The 23,929-nt window shown below is 43.1% G+C and overlaps 1 protein-coding gene across 3 annotated transcripts in view; it reads right to left on the reverse strand.

The window, feature by feature from the left end:
* Window positions 1–11,360: 11,360 nt before the first annotated feature.
* The window catches only part of pak5 (p21 protein (Cdc42/Rac)-activated kinase 5), a 67,025-nt gene continuing 54,456 nt past the window's right edge, over window positions 11,361–23,929 (reverse strand). For all 3 annotated transcript variants that reach the window (XM_041958282.1, XM_041958281.1, XM_041958280.1), the window contains 8 exons: window positions 20,324–20,533; window positions 19,783–19,924; window positions 19,540–19,694; window positions 17,887–18,020; window positions 14,461–14,587; window positions 13,772–13,897; window positions 13,525–13,659; window positions 11,361–13,173 (listed from right to left, as the gene is read on the reverse strand). In XM_041958282.1, the coding sequence (XP_041814216.1) occupies window positions 13,018–13,173; window positions 13,525–13,659; window positions 13,772–13,897; window positions 14,461–14,587; window positions 17,887–18,020; window positions 19,540–19,694; window positions 19,783–19,924; window positions 20,324–20,533 (1,185 nt within the window). In that variant the 3' untranslated portion in view covers window positions 11,361–13,017. The remainder of the gene's footprint in view (window positions 13,174–13,524; window positions 13,660–13,771; window positions 13,898–14,460; window positions 14,588–17,886; window positions 18,021–19,539; window positions 19,695–19,782; window positions 19,925–20,323; window positions 20,534–23,929) is intronic.

Here is a 23,929-nt window from a genome sequence, read left to right on the forward strand (position 1 = left end):
CGATTGTAAGCATCTGAAAGCCGGGGAAAGGCTGCCCACCTCTGATGATCACCTCCCCCCTCTTAAACAGAGCTTTGATGCTCAAAAGTCTATTTTCTTCTCACCCCGGCCCAGCAGAAACACCCCCAAACCCAGCGCGCCCTCTGCCCTGGGCATCTTACTGACTCCCATTGTTGCCAACAAAAGTGAGAGCGAACCGTGGACAGAAAAATCAAAACTGTCCGATTTCAATGTGCGCAGATTTCACGACAGCTACTACGAGAAAAGATGTAGTCTGCCAACCAGCATCCTCAGCCCCACACCTCCGGAGAGCGCACTGGTGCCTTTGCGTAAATCCAGAACCGTCAGGATGCGCGAAGCATCTTCGACCACGGCTTTCTCGGTGTTGAGCGACAAACTCTTACGCCGATTTACCTCCCCGGAGCTCAAAAAGGACGTGAAAGAGTTGGAGGATCCGGCGGTGACTTCGGGGCGCATGCCGCGATCAGAAACTTTTCCGCAGGGCATAAAACATGCTCAGGTGGGCAGCAAACCCAGCATCGATAGCATCAGCTCCGTCAAGTGCGAGTTTGACTTTCATCTCAGAATGCCAAACTCTTAAAAACACAGCGCGGCAACATGTTTGTATCATCCGCCTCTTATCTTAAGACTGTCACATTACTTTTAGACCTAGTTGCATCAGAGATAATCTGTTCCTGCCGCTTTTCTAAATTCACCTCCAGAATGTGCCCTGTGTGCACTTTGCGTAAACTATGTGCGTAAAAGCCATGACCTGCCAGATGGATCCAGCAGCTACAGAGTGACACTAACTTGGAGTTTCAGTGTATTTGCCTCCTGTGCTCAGCAGCAGTCGCCACTCCTTTTTAAGTGGGTGGGGGTTGCTTGGAGGGTGGAGGAGTGATGTGCAATAAATCATCATTTATTCAGCACGCAGCATTTCCTGTTGCACTACAGTCTTTCACGTGTCTCTGCACCTTTCAGCACATTAGCGGTGTGCCATGTTCCATTATTGATTTTAATGGTTGCTAACGGTGAATAAAATCTCACTATCTGAAATGACCACGGTGTCAGTAATCATTCTGCATGTCGGTTTTGTTCTCTGATTGGGGGTTTGGTTTACAGGTGAGCGGACACAGACAGATGTTATTGAAATTTTGGTGTAATTCAACGTACCAATAAGCGCTGCGTTTAGTCTCGTCTTCAACGCCATTTGTGTGTGGGCAATTAGTCTCAAAATTCATTCGGTATTTATTCATAGTGTTTCTATAATTGTGCCATAACTTCCTAAACGTTTCTCATTAAAGATCTGTCCGGATGACTAAATAAGAGCGTATGTATTCGTAGAAGCTACACAATCTACGGAACACTACGCTGAAGTCTCCGCGTAAGATGAGGTGATTTTTTGCAGCGCTCATTCTCACAAACTCTCAGCTGCAGCCTTGCAGAGCGGAGTTTGACAGACGGTGGGAGGGGGGTGTTGTCGGCGTTTCCCTCCAGACATACATCATTTGAGCCCAACCTACAGCTGCTGCCACAGTGATGGAGACTACAGCATTGCGGGAGTAACTCAGACTGCATGCCGAGTCCTTCCTTAAGAAGAGACAAATACAGTTGACGGAGTTTTCCTTTCAGGGACCATTATTCCTGACGTGAAAAATGCGCAGAAGGGGCCCAGTCCTGCAGCTGTGACTGGCTTGAAACCCGTCAACCTTGGAGGGGGAGGTCGGTTTGGACAGCTGGAACTCCTCGGAACCAGCTGCTTCTGCACCGCAAACCGGATCTCACGTCCAAGCTGGAGACATCTTTTGCTGCATTCAGAATGATCTGAGCATGACTTCTGGGCGCTGAGTAGAGGCATCCCTCCTCTCTCTCTCTCTCACTCCCCCCCACCCCCACCCCCTCGCTCTCTGTCTCTCTCCTTCTCTCCCGCCTCCCCTCTCCGTCTCTTTTTCTCTCCTTTCTTTCCGTGGGTTTAGCACAGGCTACTCAGTCAGTTAGTCCCCTGTTTTCCAGCGCTGGGGAAGCTGATAGCGATGGGACGACTCGGTTTCAGCACCACGGAGAGCGCCCGACTTCTGCTGCTCGGCGTGTGTGGTAAGCAGGTGTGTGTGTGCTTGTGTGTGTGTGCGTGCTGTTGTCGTGACTCCTCACTGCAGAGTGTGTGTGTGTGTGTGTGTGTGTGTGTGTGTGTGTGTTGTGAGTGCGCGCGCGTGTGTGCGTGCGCACTTTCTGCGCGTGTTTAGCCATGACAGAGTGGATGTGCCTTCCTACCTATCACCTGTTATGATGTGGATGTAGAAGTCGTGCCCACAGGATCAGAGTCACTTGGTCACTTTCTGACGTTGTTCGGGCTGCGGCCAGCAGGTGCTGTTGCTCCCCTGATATTGCAGATTTTAGTCTCCACTGTTCAACCTGGTTTTGACTTTGCCGTGAGGAAACAGAGGTGATATGCCAGTAATCTAAAGATGTGTGTGTGTGTGTGTGGAGGGGGGGGGGGGTCTTCCGCTAAACTCTGGGTAGCCAATTACGCCGCTGATTCTGCATGTTTTAGTGCATGTGTGCGTGACTGTGTGCCCACCCTCCCCCCATCAGCTACCCCGCTGACACAAGTGCCCCCACCAATAATCCATTCTCCTGTGTGTTCAGGTGTGCTGGCGCTGTCCGTGGTGCTGGCGGAGCAGGAAGGGGAGAACCTGTCCGGTCTGTCCAACAATCCAGACAAAGCCATCTTCGCGGTCCGGGAGAACGGCACAACATGCCTGATGGTGGAGTTCGCCGTGAAATTCCTCGTGCCATATGACGTGCTCGCTCTCAACGGGATAGACGTAAGGAATCCCCCGTGCATTTTAACACACGTGGATACTTCTTTTTTTTTTTTTAAGCATAAGCTGCATAAAATATGGCTTTGTGTTGGACATTTTTAGGGTGTATCCGTTGTGCAGAAAGGTGGTTGCAGCGCTCGGGAAATGTATCATTATTCAAAAGGACTGCCTTTGCTCTTATTAATAAGGATCATGTAGTTTGAAAGCAGATTTGTAACTGGAAACTGCTTTTGTAGTTTGCACTCGTGCGTAAAACCCTGCTTTCTGGATATTTGGTTACGCTATATGCGTAAAAATAGGATTCTAACACTGAAAAAAAAACTCCAGCGACAATGCAGTCGCTGTCCACATTCAACTTTTCTTGGTGTTCTTGCTGTATCTTCTTGCAGCTGATCACAGAGCAGGCGTCCTTCACTCTGCCCCGTGGCGCAGAAATCGAGGGGAAATGTGGGAGCACGGAGTCAGAGATTCACATAACCTGGAAGAACAACGCCTACACGCTCCGCATCTACTTCTCTAAGGTGGGCGAGACACGGCAATGATGAATATACTGTATCATTACAGTCAATAAATAAAAGTCTGGCTCATCTATTGGGAAAATCATGGCGCCAACACTTGGCCATACATCACCTAAATATACGTTTTCACAAGTTGATTTTTACTTAATTTTGCTGCGCAATTTGACAAGAGTTTCAAATTTAGATCAAATTCTGGCCTTTTCCCCCCTTGAATTAAATGCTGTTGCCAATCATATGGTGGAATCATGTTGTCATTCTACTGATGTCCTGAATTAAGAGAACACACCTTGAGAAATGACTTCATCCATCCTCAAAATATATTCATGTTTTTAAGATCTCAGCAGTGAACAGGAGCCTAGCAGGACATTTTTTGCTGAGTGCAGGCCAACATGCCGTCTCTGTGCAGTGGAAAAACCCCACTTTGACGCCCGTGTGTGTCTCTCTGCGTGTTGCAGGAGTTCCGCGACAAGGGCAGTGAGGTGTGGCAGATCAGCAAAGTCCAGTTCGTCTACGACACCTCGGAGACATCGCATTTCATCAACGCATACAACCGTGAGTCTCCCGCCGAGCCTGTGTACAGTAGCTACTCAGCACATTTCCATCCCGCCTGTTTTGATCGCAACTTGCTCTCATTCATCTCACATTTACGCATTCAGCTGGAATTAGAGGGATGATTCATGCGTGGATTTATGGTTTTCGCCCCCTCGCATGGAGAGAGCTTTTACTGAAATCATCACAGATTTTAGACAGTGCCCGGTCAGTTACAGTAGGCCTTTTGGCTGCAAAATAGGCGTATTACCATACAGAGTGTTCTGTTATCCTCAGCATCATTTTTACTATTATTACAATTTGAAAAGCAAAACGGATGCTTTAAAACATTCAGTGTCGGACCTCTTCCAATAAACACGCCACATAACACGTTTCATAAATTACATTTCAGTTTTAATAATCTTATTGTTAACTTGCAATGCTTTAAAGCTTTTTGTTTTATTTTGGATGATTTATGTCCTGTCATTTTGTCATTTTCTTACTGGTTTATTCATTTATTTTGTCATTCTATTGCTTTTGGTTGCAGTGATCCATCCAAATTCTATATTGAAAATCATTGTATATTTAGGAGCTTGCATGAATCTTATTTCCACATAGGCCTACATTATGCTCAGTCTTACACAGAGGAATGCCTTCGTGCTCACTTCATGTTCATTCGTGACTCATCCTGTCTCTCCCTCCAGCTGGGAAGCACACAGCCAGCACCCACCACCTGTCGGCCCTGGTGACCCCCGCCGGGCGCTCCTTTGTGTGCCAAGCTCAGCAGACTCTCACCCTCCTCTCGAGCGACCACCAGAAGGGCATCACCATGTCCATGTACGACATCCAGATCCAGCCCTTCGACATCGCCTCTGACTTCATGTTCAGCGAACGTAAGAACAACCAACAGAACCTTTGGCCCACGCTGCCACTGTTTTCTGGTCACACATCGTTAAAAAACAGAGATGATGATCATGATGAGAACTCCTGGGGGTGAGGGTGTTATAACTTCACATCTACCTCTCTCTCTGACTCACACACACACCTCTCTAGGGGGTTATTGCTGCAGTATGAGGAGAACATAGGGCTGCAGAAAGGGAGACAGGGTAACGAGAAAAAAGAGGGGGTGGGGACGAAAGCGAGACAAAAGAGACGCAAAGACAGGGGGAGAGTGAGAGTAAGGGTGGGGGTCATTAGGACTTTATGAGTGCAGTTATATCCCTGCCCTCAATGCAGCTTTTACAGACATACTCAATGTACCTGGCCGTCCTCTGAAGCCAATCACCTTGGAAGAATCATTTGCTCTGAGCTGCTGTAAACTAGGCTGTGCTATGCTTCACTGCCTCCCTCCGCGTGTGCATTACTGCTGTCCACAAGGAGAAACACCTTTAACTTTAAAACCACATACACATAGAATACTGTGCAGCCAATTGTGCTTTAGGTGTCCTCCTTCCTCCCTAACTGAGACCTGTGTATGAAAAGATGTGTGTGCAGACTAACATGCCTTAAACAGAGCACAACAGACAGCTAAAACTGTAGGACTAACTGCAGAAAGGACAGAAGAAGCATCTGCGTGAAATCTGTGTCAGTTAGTGAATAAAAACAACAGTGTCTGTGCAAACACATATACAGATGCTACCTCCAGTTTTCACACACCAGATTTGCATGCACAAACCACACACACACACACACACACACACACACACACACACACACACACACACACACACACACACACACACACACACACACACAGTCATTTAACTAGAGTCACTAAATTAAAAAAAATTAAATGAAGTGAAATTGGCCAAAATTCACTAGTTCCAGCTTGTCAAATGTGAAAATTTGCATGTTTCTTAATACTTCACAAAGGAGAACTGAATATATTTGGATATTGGACCCCCGGTCGGACAAATTAATAAATCTGAGGAGATCACTTTGGGCTTTAGAAAATTATGAGAAAAACAATAAAAAATAACAGTAAAAAAAAAAAAAAGAATGAATCAAAACAGCCACAGAATTCAGAAAATGTCTGAATTAGGGCTGCAACTAGGGCTGTTAGTTGCAGCCCTAATTCAGACAGAATATTGTAAAAATGACAATATCATCATGATGCTATTCTATTGAAAGGCAAAATTTCCAAAAATTATCATCCAGCCCAAAATGACAATGCACATGAATTCTGACTAAATCTACACTGTTGGGCCTTTTGGAGCCCTTGTCAGTCATGTTCATTCACCCGCATGCTAACTCATTATTCCACTTCTCGCAGCCTACAAGTGCATCACTGACCAGAGGGAGCGCCTAGAGGAGACCCTCCCCCTCATCCTGGGCTTCATTTTGGCCCTCATAATCGTCATTACGCTCACCATCTACCACTTCCACCTGAAGCTGACAGCGAGCCAGCCCCAGCTCCCAAGAGATCGCTCCATGTACAAGAACATGTAGTCAGCAACACCGCGGCAGCTCCCCTCAGCTCTCTCCAAAGCTAACCTGATGAAAGACTTGTCCTCCATGTCCCAGGCCTAACACCACAGAGGAAGAGTGCCATGCGATGGACTGAGTCCTGACGGAGAAATGTGTGTAGCCTGTACTGTAGGCCCACTGGGAGTTAATGGGACAGCTTGGGGCCTAGCATGGATGTAGTTGGAGGGTAAACCCACCAAAATCTAATTTATCCAGCTGCTGAATTGAATCTTAAATGCCACAAAATCATAGTTTGCATTACAAAAATTTGCATTTTAAAGAATAGAACGATAAATTCATATTTTTATGAAAACTATAATTGATTTTCCTCCAGATTGGTGGGTGGTTGTCATCTGAAAATTCCCAACTTTGGGTTACAGTTTACCTTTTTTTTCCCCGCAACATCACTGGGATCCAGTTTCAGCCATTTTTATCCAACATCTTTGTAAGAATTTTCAGAAATTGCCAGAGCTTCTGCTGTCATTTGCCAACAGTCTGTCGTCTCCTCTCTTTCTCTCTCTGAAACTGCTGCTAAATTATTTCAACACCTATTGTCGATTCTGTATTTGCAAATCTTGACATCTTTTTTGTTCAAGAATCCTCTTTATTCATTTTTGAATGCAGCCATAGTGTTTCACAGTGGACAAGTCTTGTAGTGTGTGCAGTGCAGTGGCATTCAGAGTTGCGATGTTTTTTGCTTTGACTTTGACAAATCTTTTCTCCACACTGATGTATGGAACATATCAAAAAAAAGGAAGAAAGGAACAACTTTCTGTACGATACAGTGAAGAATTTATCAGAATGCCATATGAGCGTGTTTAAGAAAATGCTGAGAGGTTATTAAATAAAAAAAAATATGTGTATAATATTTTCAGAATCAAAGTCTATGCATAAACCTCTGCTGATGCAATTTTGTGCAGTATTCTTCTGTTCATTGAAATAAATTGCTGGAATCATCTCTACACAGCTGTCCAGTTATTTCTACTATCTATCATATCACTACTGTGCACTGTCTTCAATCTTTCCAACCTAATGTAAATCACAATTTCTTTCCTATACATAGTTCAAATAAAATCAAACAAGACGACTGTGTCCAAATGCAACAGAGTGACTGTAAAAAGGTGACTGATACTCCTGTCAGAGGAGACGCTGCAGGGATGAGGTATCGATTTTGCCCCGTGAATCTGGGCCTCTGAAGGAAACGCAATATGAACAAGTCTAATTGAAAATAAATAGAGCAGTTGTGTCAGCTACACCCATTTGTTTCAGCAGTGTGGACATCATACATCTTCCTCAGTCACAGGACATCAAAGTCCTTAATCCAGCTTTTACAATCCGACTGGCTATGTCATCGCTGGAAATGATCTTGAAAGAATGGTCTGGTCTTGTTAACGGTCAGCTCAAGACCTGAGACGCCCATTCTGACTTCTTCCAACCTTCTATTAGGCTACAATCATCATGGCAAAATCAGAAGCAGCACAGATTAATCCCACTCTATCTGTAACAACTATAGCATTAGGCAAGACAGAGATAGTAGTACATGATTTTTTCATAAGGATAATATTTTGGAGTGTAGATTGTTAGGCAGCATCAGTCAATTATCTTCTCAGCTTAATCTGCATTTAACATTAACTTACATACCAAACATGCTGAGTGCTTTCCACATTCTAAAATCAAAATACTAAATGTTTTTGCAGGCATAAAAAGGCATCAATTTTGTTGATTTTAGTAAAACTGTTGTTTATTCAAGTATTACTCACGAAAAGTGTTAGGATAACTTCCAATTTGGGCCATGTTTCTACAGATCTGTCCCCAGCTAGCATGACAACTCACCCTAATGTGATTTATACTGTAATGTTAATTCATTTAGAGTGATAGAGGTACTTTAGCTTCTGCAACAAACAAGACATTACAACCCTCCCTGGAAGAGGTACTCATATCTTTTACTGAAGTAAAAGTAATAATACCATACTGAAAAAATACTCTATTACAAGGCAAAGTATTCATTCATTTAAGTAAAAATACAAAAGTACTGCCAGCAGCAAATGGTCCCTCTCAGAGTTATATTATTTTATAATATAGCATTTTAATGTTACAGCTGGGGGAGCTGGAGCACATTTTATCTACTCTGATTACTGTTGGGTACTTGAATCTGTAGCACAGAATCAGATTTTACAAACGGCTCATGTAGCCTACTATTTGTAAACTATTACTCTGCAGCTGTCACATACAGTAAATGTATTGGAGCAAAAGTACAGTATTTCCCTCAGAAATAGAGTGAAGTCAAAGCATAAAGTACCATGAAAATGAAATACTCAAAGCAAAAGTACCCAAAAATTGTAGTAAATGCTGAGCAAATGTACTTTAGTTACTTTCCACCATTGAGTCCTACACATTTGTCATCAATAAAAATCAGTAATGAAACATGGTCAGAAAACAGTGGTGCAACAAATATACTACCAAAACCACAGAGGCCTTGTCTACAGGATACAGGGATACATCTGACAGTTCTGTGTCGCATTTCTTTTTCATTTGATTGACAAATTAGAAATGAACCTGAACTACCAACGCAACGACGCATTCACGTACCTCAGGTTGCCATGACAATACATGAACAATCATAGCATGAGAGGGCTACAGAGCTAGCTTACCTAAAACATATCACACTCAGACCTGACGACGGTAATCAAAAGGTAGCAGAGAGAGAGAGGCCGTATTTAGAGCCGTCAATAAGCTGCCATTCAGTTTGCGTTTGCGTCCACTCAAAGCTACAACAAATAAATAAATTTTCACTGCAAACCCATAATTAGTTAGGAAAAAACTCACCTGTTGCTGAGCTTCACAAACTTCCAACAACGGAGCAGCTGCCGGTCCAGTTTGCTTCCGGGTGTGGCCGAAATAATCGCCAGATAGAAATATCCGTTTTTCTCCTCTTTTGGAAACAAGTTTCTCAGACTTTTAATTTTGAAATATACCGCCACATGGAAGGGTTTGTCCAGCAACAGTCTTTTCACTGTTAAACGTTACTCACATTTCCTCAACTAGCCAATTAGGCTAATAACGGCACAGCTGTTCAATTGTTACGAAAATATCTGTTCAGCCAATCACGTGGCAGCAACTTAGACACCGTCATGACACTCTGCTGCACTTCTAACAAGCGTCAGAATGGATCAGGAAGGGGCTTTAAGTGACTTTGAACGTAGCACGGTTGGTTGTGCCAGACAGGCAGCTTTGAGTGTTTCAGTAACTGCTGATCTACTGAGATTTCCATGCATCATCTCTAGGTTTGACAGAGAATGGTCTGATCTGATGGTCATCATATGGTATGAGCTGCTGTCCTCTGTTGATGGCAGTGACCAGATGATGATTGCCAGACTAGTTTGAGCTGATAGTTGTGATAAATAACCATTTATCACAACTGAGGTAGTTGGGCCACAGCAGCTGACACCCCTGTCAGTTAGGAAAACTGAGTTGGCACGGGCTCACCAAATGAAAACAGCAGGAAAACATGGATCCATCCTGCCTTGCATCAAGAGTTCAAGCTGCTGGTGGTACTGAAATGATGTGGGTGATATTTTCTTAGCATGCTTTGGTCCCCTTAGTACCAATTGAGCATTGTTTAAACGTCACAGTCAGCCTGAGTATTTTTGCTGACCGTGCCCATCCCTTTACAGTGCACCTATCTTCTAATGGCTACGTCCAGCAGATCATCTCAAATCTGCAGCAACTGTATCATGTCAATATGGACCAGGCGAAAGGGGGTCAAACCCAGTACCTGCAAGGTGTACCTTATAAAGTGGCCAGTGAGTTATATACATAATATTTGGATATTTTTACTGTCTGTCATGAAAACCACGTGTAACAAATGTTAGTAATGATGGTCTGTTCCCATGGCAGCCAGCATGCAGTACATCTGGGCACTTGACTTGATGCATCTAAACTCAATGCTCTTTACTTTTTTTTTTTTTACATGACATTTTTAAATTTAACTATGTGTCTTTAAATGCAACATCTCTACAGAATGGCTGAAACCCTGCCTAAAAAATGACAAAAAACACTTCTAAATATACAATTAAGAAAAAAATGCTTGAATTCAAATGATTTTTTTTTTGCCTATTAACAGTCACAATTACAGATACTGACACTCACACACACACACCGTCAGGGTGTTAAAACTACAGGACATGAGCTCATTGTCCACAGTGGTAGTGACTGTGTGGCCCTGAATGAAGCCATTAATTCATTACAGTAATAACGCCTGTGTTTTACATTTGTGCCAAATGGTCTGCTGTGGAAAAGGTAAAAAGCTAATAAATACCAACATGGGAGCAGTTAATAGTCACTGACGTTATTTGAAGCTAACGCAAGTCCACCAACATATCTATATGGGTATAAATTCACAACTTTGAGTGACCTGAACGTTAAATGTGATGCTACGTGTTTGGAGTAGTTGACTGTGGTCTCATGAGAATATATGGACGCGTTACATTTTCCACCTTAATGGTAACTCAGTAACTCTCCAGTCTTGAGCGTCTTTGATCCTCATTGATGGCCTGCGGTCCAACTGCCCCCAGTACTTGTGCTTCTGTTTACTGGGCCTTCGGCACAGGTATCTTTCTCTGAGAGGGAAGCTCCATTCTCCGTCCGAGCTAAATCAATATCCCATTATAGTGTTTCAGAGGGAAATAGCTTAGAGGAAAGAAAGAGAAATAACCTCATATATTATGGCAACACCGATCCATGGATGTGTCTCTCTGCCTTTCCGTTCGGAGGTGAAGTTAGGGTGAAATAGTTGGAAATGAGAACTGTTGAATTTAGAGAATATGGAAGACCCAAACAACAAAGAGAAAATAAACTGTTGATGGCTGAAAGGAACTCCCTCGAATAATCTGACAGTGTGCTGTTCGAAAAAAAAATCTCTGCTTGATATGAGACACAGAGAGAGAAGAAGAGGAGGAGGAGGAGACTGCAGAGGGTGATGAAGGAAAAATCCATGCAACACATCTCAATGTTTTTATGGGCGTTTTTTAATTGAAACCAGCTTCACTGATAACAAACATGCAATATCACTGTACAAGCCAACACCACAGATAAGTGTTACTCATTCAAGTCCTGACACATTGTCAAGGATTAGCCAGCAGCACACACACGCACGCACTCACACACACTTTCAGATGTTGTACAGAGATAAACACGCTCTAACCTCTTTTGCTCTTTGACACACACGCAAACACTCATATTCACGTACACACAGTCATATTTACAAATCACAGTGAATGATGGGTAAAAACGATGCGGGGAGGAGGATTACACTGTTCTCCCGGTCCGACCAGAGATGAGAATGGCAGCACAGTTCCAGTGATAGCGAGTGTGTGTCTGACTGAGGTGGGATAAGGAGTGAGATGATGACAGTGAGGATGTGAGTAGAAAACGAGACCTTTTATCAGCATCCTAAAATCTGCGCGGCAGGCGGGCGTCGTGGATGGGCGCCTCTTAGCGTTTAGAGAAACAGGATGAGACTCCTAGTATAAAAGCATACAGGTCTGCGCAGAAGAAATCTTCTCTTTTCGTCAAATCCACTCAATCTGTGCTACATTTAAATGCATGGTGTAATTACAGTATCATAAATACAGGGCTTTACGGTTTCATAAATAGGTTTGGGGTATTGCTTGGATGATATAACAACTGAGATCGCTGTCTGCCGATGCGCTTATAGAAATGTAAATCAAAACCCAACAAAAAACCAAAACAAAATGAACAAAAAAAGGCCACACTACCAAAAAATAAACCCTCAATTCCAATAAATAAATAAATACTTTAAAACGTCATACAAAATTCTGACATTACCCTTTTTTTCCAACATTTAATGGAAGTTCTGTCTACAAATGTAAGATAATAAATATATTTAGTATTTTTAGTAACAGTTAGGTTTAGGTGGGTTTATTTGGGATATCTCTTATATCTTTAAGCAAAAACTGGATTATAAACAGTAGGAAAGATCTCTGCAGAAACTCTATTTAATACTGCTCATATCACAATGGTTACGACACGATAAAATACTGCAAATTATCAAAACTGTACAGAAAAACTTACAAGTTTCTCTAAAATACATTTTCACTGTTAGTGTGTGAGAAGAGAGCTCGTCTCTGTTCGACCAGCCGACTGACGCAGCAGCCGTACAACAGTGGTTTCCAGTCAAAGACCCCTCTCTGCACGCAGCTGATTGTCCTGCCCTCTGCTGCTCTGGTCCTGAGCAGAGCGCCGGGCCCCAGGGTCCCTCCACCTCGTCAGCAGCTCGCAACACCCCTCTGAAGCTCTTGCTGATGGCTACTACGACTCTACATGGAGCTGAGTCAGTCTAGGAGGAGAGAAGACTGCAGTGGGGTGAGCCGGCCCACATGTTTCTACTGGACGTCTAGTTCCTCTGGCAACAGTACGCTCTACTCCAGTTCATAGTTTCAAAATGGTCGACAATTTTTTTCTTCTTTTCTCTGTCGTGTATTTTTTAAAATGTATTTCTTAGATATTCCCCTAGCTAATCTACTTCACGGTTACAGGTGTGGGTGTTAGTGGCGCGCCACCAAGCGGTGGGGTGTTTTGGCTGGGTGAGGGCAGTGCCACCCTGGTGGTGTGTGTATGTGTGTGTTTTTAGTGTAGAGGAGGGCAGGTTTGGGGCCGGCAGGTCAGCGGTGGCGATAGTGTCTCATGAGGGGGACGATGCAGGAAGGGGGTCCAGACATCTTTAGGAAGGGGTGCTGGAGGAGTTCCTGGGCTGTGGCTCTCTGCGAGGGCTCCCTCACCAGCATCAGGTCCAGGAATGAGCGCAGCACAGAGGACACCTGAAGACAGACATGCTTTAATTCAGGTCCTTTGTTTGATCTGTGTTTTTATATTCGAAAGTTATCATTGAAAGTTTACTTTTAAATGCAAAGATAAAGTAAGTAAAGTACATTTGTCTCCACTCTCTTCGCTCCTCTACAATATTTTTGCATTGTTTTTTATTCCAGAGAGGGTTAGTGCAGTGTGCATGCAGCAGAAATGACCAGATATACAGCCACTAGTCAGTGTCTGACACAAGTCAATCATAGGTATGGACAAACATTAAAAAAAAAAAAATCATACATTTAACTTTTCCAAATTTCCTTCCTCTATGCATACTGTCCAAAACTCCTGCATGAAGTCGTTCTTACCTTGTGCGACTCTTTTAGCCTCGGGGGCAGGTTGTCTCGTATCCTCCTCATGGCCTGCAGAGGGGGCTCGTTGAAGTAAGGGGGTTCTCCGTCCACCATCTCGATCACCATGATGCCTAAAGACCAGATATCCACCTGGATACACGGGAAAATAATTATTACATATTATGATAAAACATTGAGTATACAAACATACTTTCTGGCTCTTGGCGTAGAGCAATGTTAATCAGATGTGTGTCATCCTCACCTCAGTCCCATAAGGTAGTCTAGAGATGACCTCTGGTGCCATCCAGTAGGGTGTGCCCACGAGGGACTTCCTCTTGGGCACCTCTTTGGAAACTTGGGCACAAAAGCCAAAGTCTGATAGCTTGATCTGCAAACACACACAAACACCGTGCTGCCTTCACGGTCCACTCTCCATCATGTAGGGGTGTGGACATACAGTGGAGATTGTATTGGTTCAGAACCTTTGTGTTTGATGTCAAGAAGTGCACTGACCCATTGTGATGAAGAGCTTTCATAGAAGACACTAATCTCCTGTATCAGTGGTTAATTATCCTTAAATTAATCACGTCTTATCAGCTCGTTAGGAGGCATTAGGCGGAATTTAATTACTGGGGCACGAGTGGTAATTGATGATGATGAGTTTCAGGCACTGGCTGTTGACAAGTGCCAGGAGTTGCAGCCACGGAGAAGGTCAGTGAGTGTGTGGGAGCGTGTTTGTTACACTAAAATCACCAGTGACAAGAACAAGGGTGTAAGATTGCTTATTAATACCTGAAACATAAGTATGATCCCTGTTTAAATGGGAATCTCCTGGTTTACTGACATCCCATAGAGAATAGTGAATAATATATGAATAATGACTAAAGTATCTAAACACATGAATAGAGACGCATGAACGGAGACACGCAAACACTCATCATGCTCACTTACCCTGCCATCACTGGTCAGGAGAATGGAGTCACTCTTAATGTCGCGGTGGATGACGCCCTGTGTGTGCAGGTAGGACAGAGCCCTCAGCACCGACAAACACACTGTAGCAATCTGCTCCTCGTTCATCCTGTGAGAAGGGAGACACACACACACACACACACATACACACACAAATATGTGTCAGTAATAACTATTACAGTAAAAGAGCATGTAAGAAATTTGACATGTTGAATTACATATCATGTACTAATGATGTATCATTCATGTACCGTGCAGTCCTTGCAGTCCTTGTTTGAATGCTTGTAAGTCAGTAACATGACATGTAATACAAGTTTAAGTATAGAGTACAAGAAAAAGTTAAAGCTGTTATTTTTGTGCAACATGGAATCTGCACATAAACACACAAAATAACACACATATCACAATATATAGAATTATTCTAATAACTAATTTTAACTTGCATTCAGCATATTCTACTTATTTTCATAGCTACTTACAGTATGCATTATTGTGTTACATTATTTTTTTATTTCTATTCTGTTTTTCTTTTTATTAATCTAGCACACGGTTCGTAGTTGATCTTTTTAATCGAAGTGTTTTCTGCATTTCTTTCTGTTCTTTCTTTCTCCGTGGTGCATTGTGGGAAAGGGAAATGTAAAACAGGTGGCTGTGAGGGAGGAAGACCAGATTTTTTTTTTTTTATGTAAAGGAAAATATAATTGCTTTAAATCAATTGTACTGCTATTCTCGGGGCTACAGCACAGACAAGTCTGGCTTCAGACTGTCGGTGTAAAGAGATTACAGTTGAACACAACGACGACGGAGCAGAAATATCCCCCGGTAGCCTCCAGCGGCTGTAGCTGTGATGTGCAGAGCGGGCAGGAGGGTCCCATATGGAGGGACGGGGCAATGCAGTGCGTCTGACTGAGCTCACACAGAAACTCACAGCTCCAATGAACATTAACATCTAGACCCAGCTGGCCGGGCTATGCTGTGTGTTTATGAGTGTGTGTGATTACATACAGTACACGTGCAGAAAGAGAGACAAGCTCATTTTCAGGCACACACCAAGGAAACACACATGTATCTGTATGTACATGCAAAGATACACAGCCATACAGGCTCTTGAACTCTCTCAACACACACACAAATACACACACACACACACACACACACTGCAGCAGATTTTATTGTCACACATGTATGCATTTACAATCACAAGAGATAAATGAGCCTTCTGCTTATGGGAAAACAACTGGCTAACTCAAAGTGAATGGGATGGAGATGTGTATGCAAAAACAATTCACCTCGTACTGTCCCTCCCCCACCCGACCCCCTCCACCCCCTCACACACGAACACACAACTGAACAGAAAACAGGATCACTGAAATAGAAAATTGTTTCAAACACAAAGTGAAAAACAATTTTAATGAGCCTGTAAAGGTTGCCAAGGGGAGGAGAGTTACACACGCACCTACGCATACGCAAACGTGTAGGCATTCATAAACAGACACACACCTACACACACACACAAACACACACACCAGTGAGCACATATACATATGTTCTTGCACTTACATGGGATAAAATCCCTGTGAAGTGCAGCTCATTAAGAAACTCTAAAGTGTAATTGAAATTTGGACGTGACTGAAATAGTTTCAAGATCACATTCTGCCACTGCTGACTCGCCTGTGTGCTAGACGTGTGTGTGTGTGTGTTGATGTATCTCAGTGTGTGTATTTGCCGCCAACCACCAAGCGACTTGATGAGGCTTGTTCAACTCAAAGCAGGCAGCAGTATTTTCCACAACAAAGGGTTTAACAGAAGTAGTAGAAAGCTTTCACCTGAACATGTATGGCTAAAATTACCAAGAAAAAAACCCAACACACCGTCATATTTCTCATATCATCACCTTGGATAATGACTAATAACATTAATAATTAAATCGAGTGGTCACATTGTATGGTAAATAATCAAACAAAATTTTATTGGATATAAAATGCCATCACTTCATCATCTTATCCTGAGACATTTGTTTGAAATTGTGTCATAATTATCTTATTAATTCTTCAGTTGTGGCCAAAAATGTGTTTTGTGAGAAGCCCACCAAATTCTAATCAGCTCATCCTTGAGTCCAAGTGACCGTTTGTGCCAGATGTAATGAAATTCCCTCAAGGCATTACTGAGATATCGTCTTCACGGTAACGGCACGGACAGATGGATGGACAGCCGGGTGGACGGATGGACAACCCAAACACATAATGCCTCCGGCCACAGCCGTCACCAGCGTGGAGGCGTAGAAACATACACATTTACTTAAAATTCAACAAACTCATGAAAAACAGATAAAAAAGGACAAATGTCGAGAGTTAAACGAGACAACGTGTGCCCAATAATATCCTCTTTGAGATTTCCATTAGTACTTGTAAAAGCATTCTGTGCATATTGAAACTCTCTCTCTCTCTGAAACACACACACACACACACACACACACAGAACACACAAACAGGCAAACATCTGTGTGGGAGACTGTTCAAAATACTTCACGGTAGCAGCGGTGCTCAGCCTCACCAAAGCGTGTTATTAGCATCCGACACTGCACAGTGCTAATGCTGACACTCCACGCAAATGACTGTAATTAAACACCAAGCACAAAGTAAGCTTAAAACAATGAGGCGGCATCTTAGAAACACGACTCAACAACAGAGAAGCAATTAGGAAAAGTTGGAGAACAATAATCCTGAAGCTATGAAAGGCAGGGCTGGATTACAGCCCATCTGCTGGTGTCTCCTGGCTGTCTCGTGAAACCACCCGTCTTTGTGAAGTTTCTGATGTGTGGAGCAAATTAAACGACCTGATGATTTTTAACAACACACCTTTGCTTGCTAGTCACCAGTGAAACCCATCTGATGTGACCACCATCACCAGGACATCACATGTGTTCAGTCATTCAAATGAAAATGGAGGACATGAGCCTTCTCCCATGTGGTTGCTTAATCTGTCTCTCTCAGCATTTATTAATACACACTCCAGACCAAGTTGTTCAACACAACTGACACACACACACACACACACACACACACCCACACACACACACACACACACACACACACACACACACACACACACACACGCAGTTTCCCAGCTTCCAGTCTTTATGCTCAGCTAAGCTAACCGCCTACTGGCCGTAGCTTCATATTTAGCGGACAGATGTGAGAGCGGTATCGATCCTCCTTATCCTTACATAAAATTTATTTGGATTGGTCCTTAAAAATGCGTGTCGATAGCCGCCTTGTAACTCTTCTGTTATTGCTAGTCTTTGAGTATTTCTACATCCACTTCAGGGCTTTTGTGGGCATCGTACACTGCTGTATTTGGTACACTGTAGTAGTCTCATATTGCCTTTCTAAATTCAAGAGAGGTTACCTGGTGTGAGTCACGATGTCAGTGAGAGCCCCGCCCTCGAGAAACTCCATGACAACCCACAGCTCGTCTCCCACCAGGTAGCTGTTGTACATGTCAACCACGTTCTCGTGATGGTAGTCCCTCATGATCACCACCTAAAACACACACAGAGAGAAGGAAATGACTTTGATCATATATTTACTTAATGATGACATGATACAGTGCTATCATAAATCTTCACCCATACAGCAAATTCTATATTCTGACATAAAAAACACTGTACATATACATGTATTCTTGTAATCATCAATTTCTAAATTCAATACTGTATTTGTATCATACACAAAATCAAATTTATGGTTATTTATGGTTCTTAAATATGTTAAAAAAATAAACTAAACTACAATTATTTAAATAATTTTTATTAAATTTGTTCTTGGAACTGTAATTATTTTTAATTTAACTTTCCCTTGTCTAATGTGAACATGTTCTGGAGGCTTAACTATAAAAGGGTTACATTCAGAAATTAATAGGATTACACAAAGCAAATTAGTTCCCGACTGAACACCCACATCTGTGTTCACTGTACACACGTGCTAACATACATGCATGCATGTATTCTTTCTCTTTCTCTCTCTCCTACACACACACACACACACACCCAGAATAGAATCAGTGCAATATTGCTCGACAAAGAAATCCATGGTTCGCCCTTTATTCAATTCACATTTTTCTGCTAAACGAGCAATCATGAAGTTTGCCTGCTGATAGGATTTATTTCAGTGCAAGCACAAATGATGCACAGCTCTTTTTTCAGTAGTTCGCAACCTGTGAATAGAAACAGCTTTAACTGAAGTTCTTGCATTTTTCAGATTTTTCTTTTTTCTTCTTCTAATTTCTATTGAAAAAAAACTGTACAGCGGGCTGATGGAGAGCTTCATCACATGGTGCAATCACCTGAAGCTCACTATCAGCAGAACCAATGAGCTCGTGGTGGATGGCAATGCTTCAGACATGGATGTTGCTGCACAGAGGCTACAAACTGCATAACGTGGAGCTTCACGCACATCTTCAACTCGGCAGCACAGATCTATACAATCTCCACAGCTTCAAGGTGGACGCCCAAGATTAGTGTCACCATTTCAGTATCTGACCAAATGTGACACATGGTCACAGTCTCCCCTCCTGTTCATGAGTCACAGTGTCAAATAATGGCCAGAAAAGCTCATAATGATGTCACAGTGAAGTTGACCTTTGACCTCTTGGATATCGGAAGCTACTGGTTTGCTATAGGATGGTGAGATATATTTTTCTCCATTAATCACAAAACCAGCCATGTTTAATGATGCTATTTAAACCAGTTTCATCTCTGCTGCTGCTCGTCTGAGCCATTAACAGTCGTCAACAAATGTTTCTGATCTCTCACGCTGGGAGTGGGCATCATGCTCTTCACTTGTCTGGGTCAAACTGATCTACAACAGCAGTGCAACATCCAGCCTGCAAATGAATAAATACTCACGCGCAAAACATACAAAACCAGGACTGCAGTAAATGCGTCGTTGTTTAAACTAATAACATGAAGGGATGTTAGTCAGTGTCGCTGCGGCTTTAGCTGTGAGCATGTTTGAGATAAGTGTACTGCAGTTACACCTCGTCTCTGTCAGTCTTTCACACCTCATTAAAGAGCAGCTCTCTCCTCTGCTGTTTCCTGAGGTCCATCTTTTTCACAGCCACCTGCTTGCCGCTGTGTTTCTCGCTGGCGATGCACACGATACCCGTGGAGCCCTCGCCGATTTTGATGAAGCTGTCCAGGTATTCCCGAGGGTCGCCTGTAGGCAAACACATTTTTGATGCATCACGAGAAACACAAACAGCAACATTCGTGTTCGGTGTCACATTTTATTGCCCATTCCTCACCTGGGTTGACAACCAATTGAAGTGCAGCTCTGAATTGCTCATGAGAGACTCTGGAGGGTTGAGTGTCAGAGCTGGACCCCCAGGAAGGAGGCGGGTAGGCCCCCGGGGGGATGTAAGGTGATGAAGGCTGTGAGTAGGCCCCCTGTATATAAAACACACACAGACATGCTTAGTGGCAGAGAAACAAAGAGGGGCTATATTCAATTTAACCACAGTGACTCCCAAAACAACATAAAATGCATCTTGATCTATAGCACCGTCGTGGACGTCCTGTGAAAACTATCTAACATCAGATTTTCCTGTTTTCAGCTTTGCTTCCATGCACCTTTCAGACAATTCAATCGGTTTTTATATAGTTTAATATGTTTCTCAAATCATTCAGGAATACATAACATTTTAGTTTGTCTAAATAATTCAAAGACACCAAATTTGGAGAAACAAGGTTTTCACTAGAGAGTAATAATATTTTAACCGCCCAACTGGAACATCTGTCAAATGTTTGGCATCATTTGTATGAGTGAACACAGCGAGCATACTGTACCTGAGGGGTGTAGGGTGGGCTGGGCTGGGAGGGAGGGTGGTGGTAGGGCGAAGGTTTGTAATGGTGAAAGACGGGAGGGTAGGGCAGATGTGCTGGGGGGTAGCCAGGTGGCTTAGTGTGGCTCTGTGGTTGCTTGAGAGGCCCTCGGGGGTAGGTGTCACCACCCATAACTTGGGGACTGCCGTCACGTAAGGGACGCTCGTAGTCGCCCTGGAGGAGAAAGCACAAGGACACGGTTATTTGACTGGTGGCTGAAAATATAAAGTCGCAGCACTGCGATTTGTGTATACTGCATGCACTGCACAGTGTTGTATGGTTACTGATGTGAGTCTGTGTTGGATGCATGACCACACACTGTCTACAGTATAATGCCAGTTCGTCTTCCAGGTATGTCTGCAGATACATTAGCCCTCGACATACCTAACAGAGGACATTTAGTCCACAGGACAGGGACCATACTTTATCATTACCACCACGCAATGCTTCTCAGCGACTCCATTCATCAACCAGGAGCCCAGGGAGCATCCGGATCTGGGACACACCTCTTCCTTAAGATCCTAGAAACACCTCAGCCTCCTTTAAAACAGAGCTTGAATACTGGCACAGTTAGAATGTCGCACTTAACTCAAAGAGGCCTATTAAAAGCTCAGTTGTGTGACTCAGCTGAACTGGTCTGACTCATAATAGACCTGGCGTACACACAAGCATACACACGAACCTTGGGGGGAAACTCAAACCGTAAATGATTACACCAGTAGTGGTCTCCTAGCTTTATAGTGAACATAAGTGTGCTATGTCACACTAAAAGTCAGTTTATAAAGGCGGAACCTGTCCTACTCTGTGAAAATGACCACAGCTAATTAAAAATAGGTGGAAAATGCTGGTAATATTCAATTCTCGTTGGCCCCAGAAAAGTAACGTAAAAAATCGAATTGGTTGAAGAGATGGAATCAGTTTCATCAGTCACACTAACACCGACAGAAGAATGAAAGTGCTACAGCGTGCATGTAAAGAAAGTTTGATGTATCACTTATGTAATAGTAACGGCTGAAAATCAATAGTTCAGTGTGGACAATACACAATATACAGAACGCTGCAGTGGATCAAGCTGCCTCCACCCTGTGGGGATTAAATTAAACTACCTTTGCCACACCTCCCAAACCGGCATGATTTTTTTTCTCATAAATTCTCAAGAGACTGAGAGGATAATAAAAAACCCTCTTTTCTCTTTCCTTTTATTTGTTTCTCTCTCGGTGCCATTTACACAAAGAGACACACACATAAACACACACACACACGAAAAGACAAGGCAGGAGGAGGAGGAGCCCTGATGTGTTGGGATGGTGTATAATTACATGGTGTGAACTCTTTTAATCAATCACTCTCAGGCAGGTGTAGGGTGGGGGTGGGGGGGAGCGCTGCTGGGACGGCCCAGTCTCTTGCTCCCCCCATCGCTGGCCGGCACCGCTGGCTGGCTGTCAGCCAAGGGTCTCCTGATCCATGTTGGTTAAACGCGCATTAATCTGAGTTTGGCAGGGTAATCAACAACCTAACTCAACTGTGAAATTGAATTCCGCGGTGGAACATCGTTCGGCCAGTTTTATGCTAAGGCTGCAGAAAGGGAAAGTGCCGCAACATCAATTTGTCACCGAGAGCTGCGGCACTGAGCTCGCGCTCGCCACAAAACACAGAGGGAGAGAGAGGAAGGAGGGAAGGAAGACGGAGAGGGAGTGTGTGTGTTTTAATGTGTGTGTGTGTCTGTGTGTGGCCGAGGCCCCGTGCTGTCTACTGTTACATCCCCACCGGCTCCCAACAACAGCAGGGAAAAAGGAGGATTTACTTCAGTGGTGTGAGTGGGCTGAATGAGGGAAAGAGAAGAAAGGGAGAGAATGAGAGAGGAGAGAGAGGGGTGGGTTTGTCACAAGGTCTGTGAGCTGAGAAGAATAGTGATTCTTAAGCTGCCAGATGACTCCTTGTTTTTCTTTCTTTTCTTTTTTTTTTCTTACCACTGCTGCAAAATCTCCAAACACACACAAGGAAAATTAGGGTGCATTGATTCCTCAGCCAGCTATAGCTTATATCTAATTTCATTTGAGATTTCACAAAACAACACATAAAACTTTAAATCAAATTTTAAAAACACATCAAATACGGTATAGTCTGACGGAGTTCATATATTTAAGCATTTTTAGGTTTTTGGATCAATATACAAGCTCTGTTAAGTCATTCCCTACACACACTGTTCATTTTCAGGAAAGCAAATGTGCCTCCTCAAGCACAACGACTCCGAGAGTGGTAATAATAAACAATATGTCAGAAAAATGACCTTCTCCTGCATCACTTACAATCCTGCTACTTTTGCATTCTCCCTGGCTGTTTTTTCTATGAGTGGCTATTTACCGAAGCATGCAGGTTAAATGGTTTTTCATCAAGGCACCCTGGGATCTACATCAGCAAACCCAGTTTTTCCTCTCAGCAACTGGGCTCACTGTGTGTGAAGGAGGGATGGTGCAGAGCTGTGATAGCATTACACACACCTGTATAATGGGCCTAATGGGGCACTGAAATCTTTGGGAAATGATATAAAGAATATATAAAGAAATGATATGAAGAGCACCTTCTCAAATGACCACTCTTTGTTACTACTGCTGATGCATTGACTTGCACCATCTTTTGCCCCCTATTACTGTATAACCTATTCTAATGTATTCTACTGTAGCAAATGCAGTTCGGTGTAACAGTATTGGTATAAAAGAATCACCACAGGTATCTAAAACTTGAACCATATGGTTGCATTACACAGCCACTAATGCATGGAGGGTTTTGTTTGCTTTTCTCTGTGGAGTCTCTGTGTGGAAGAATCTCCTGAGTATCTCAGTCTCTCCCACTGCTCCACTGGAGCACATCAGAGGCTGCATCACGCTCTCCAAATGCCAACATACTTATGGTGCAGGTGTTTCATACACAATGGGAAGCTATGAAACATAACATTAATATTGAGTCATGCTGATGGACAATATGACTAACAATCGAATATGTAATTTTATACAGTGTTTACAGTGCATTTTGTTCTCATGTCAGTTATTACCGGCCATCAGCAGAGCATACGTTTCCCTTTTGTTATTCATCATGTGTATTTCATCATCTTAAGGTACAAATCTACAAAAAAAACTTTTTGGTGATCGCTTTGGAATGGGGCCTCCCATGATACACTGGTGTTTGGCACTGTTTCCCAACCTCAGGGTCCAGACTGCCACTAGGGGTCAGCAAAGCTTCACAAGGGGGGGTGGTAAGAAAACTTAAAAAAAAATACACAGAAGGCCTATATCTCAGCTATATTTCACTACTTTAGTTAATCATATCACATATGTCATTAGTCATGGGTTGTAAGTTTACTCAATAATAGAAAAGGGGTCCACTAGCGAAAAACATTGTGAATCACTGCTAGAACTGTTTAAGATTCATTCTGTATCATTGCTGTCTAATTTTGTTCTCTGCACACACAACACTGCAAATAGCTTCTCAGCATTATTTGCAAACACACCACTTCTATGCAGATGACACAGCTGTGTAAAACTAATTACTCTAACACTTTGGTTCTGTGGT

This window comes from Chelmon rostratus, chromosome 18 (assembly GCF_017976325.1).
Source record: "Chelmon rostratus isolate fCheRos1 chromosome 18, fCheRos1.pri, whole genome shotgun sequence".
Taxonomy (NCBI): domain Eukaryota; kingdom Metazoa; phylum Chordata; class Actinopteri; order Chaetodontiformes; family Chaetodontidae; genus Chelmon; species Chelmon rostratus.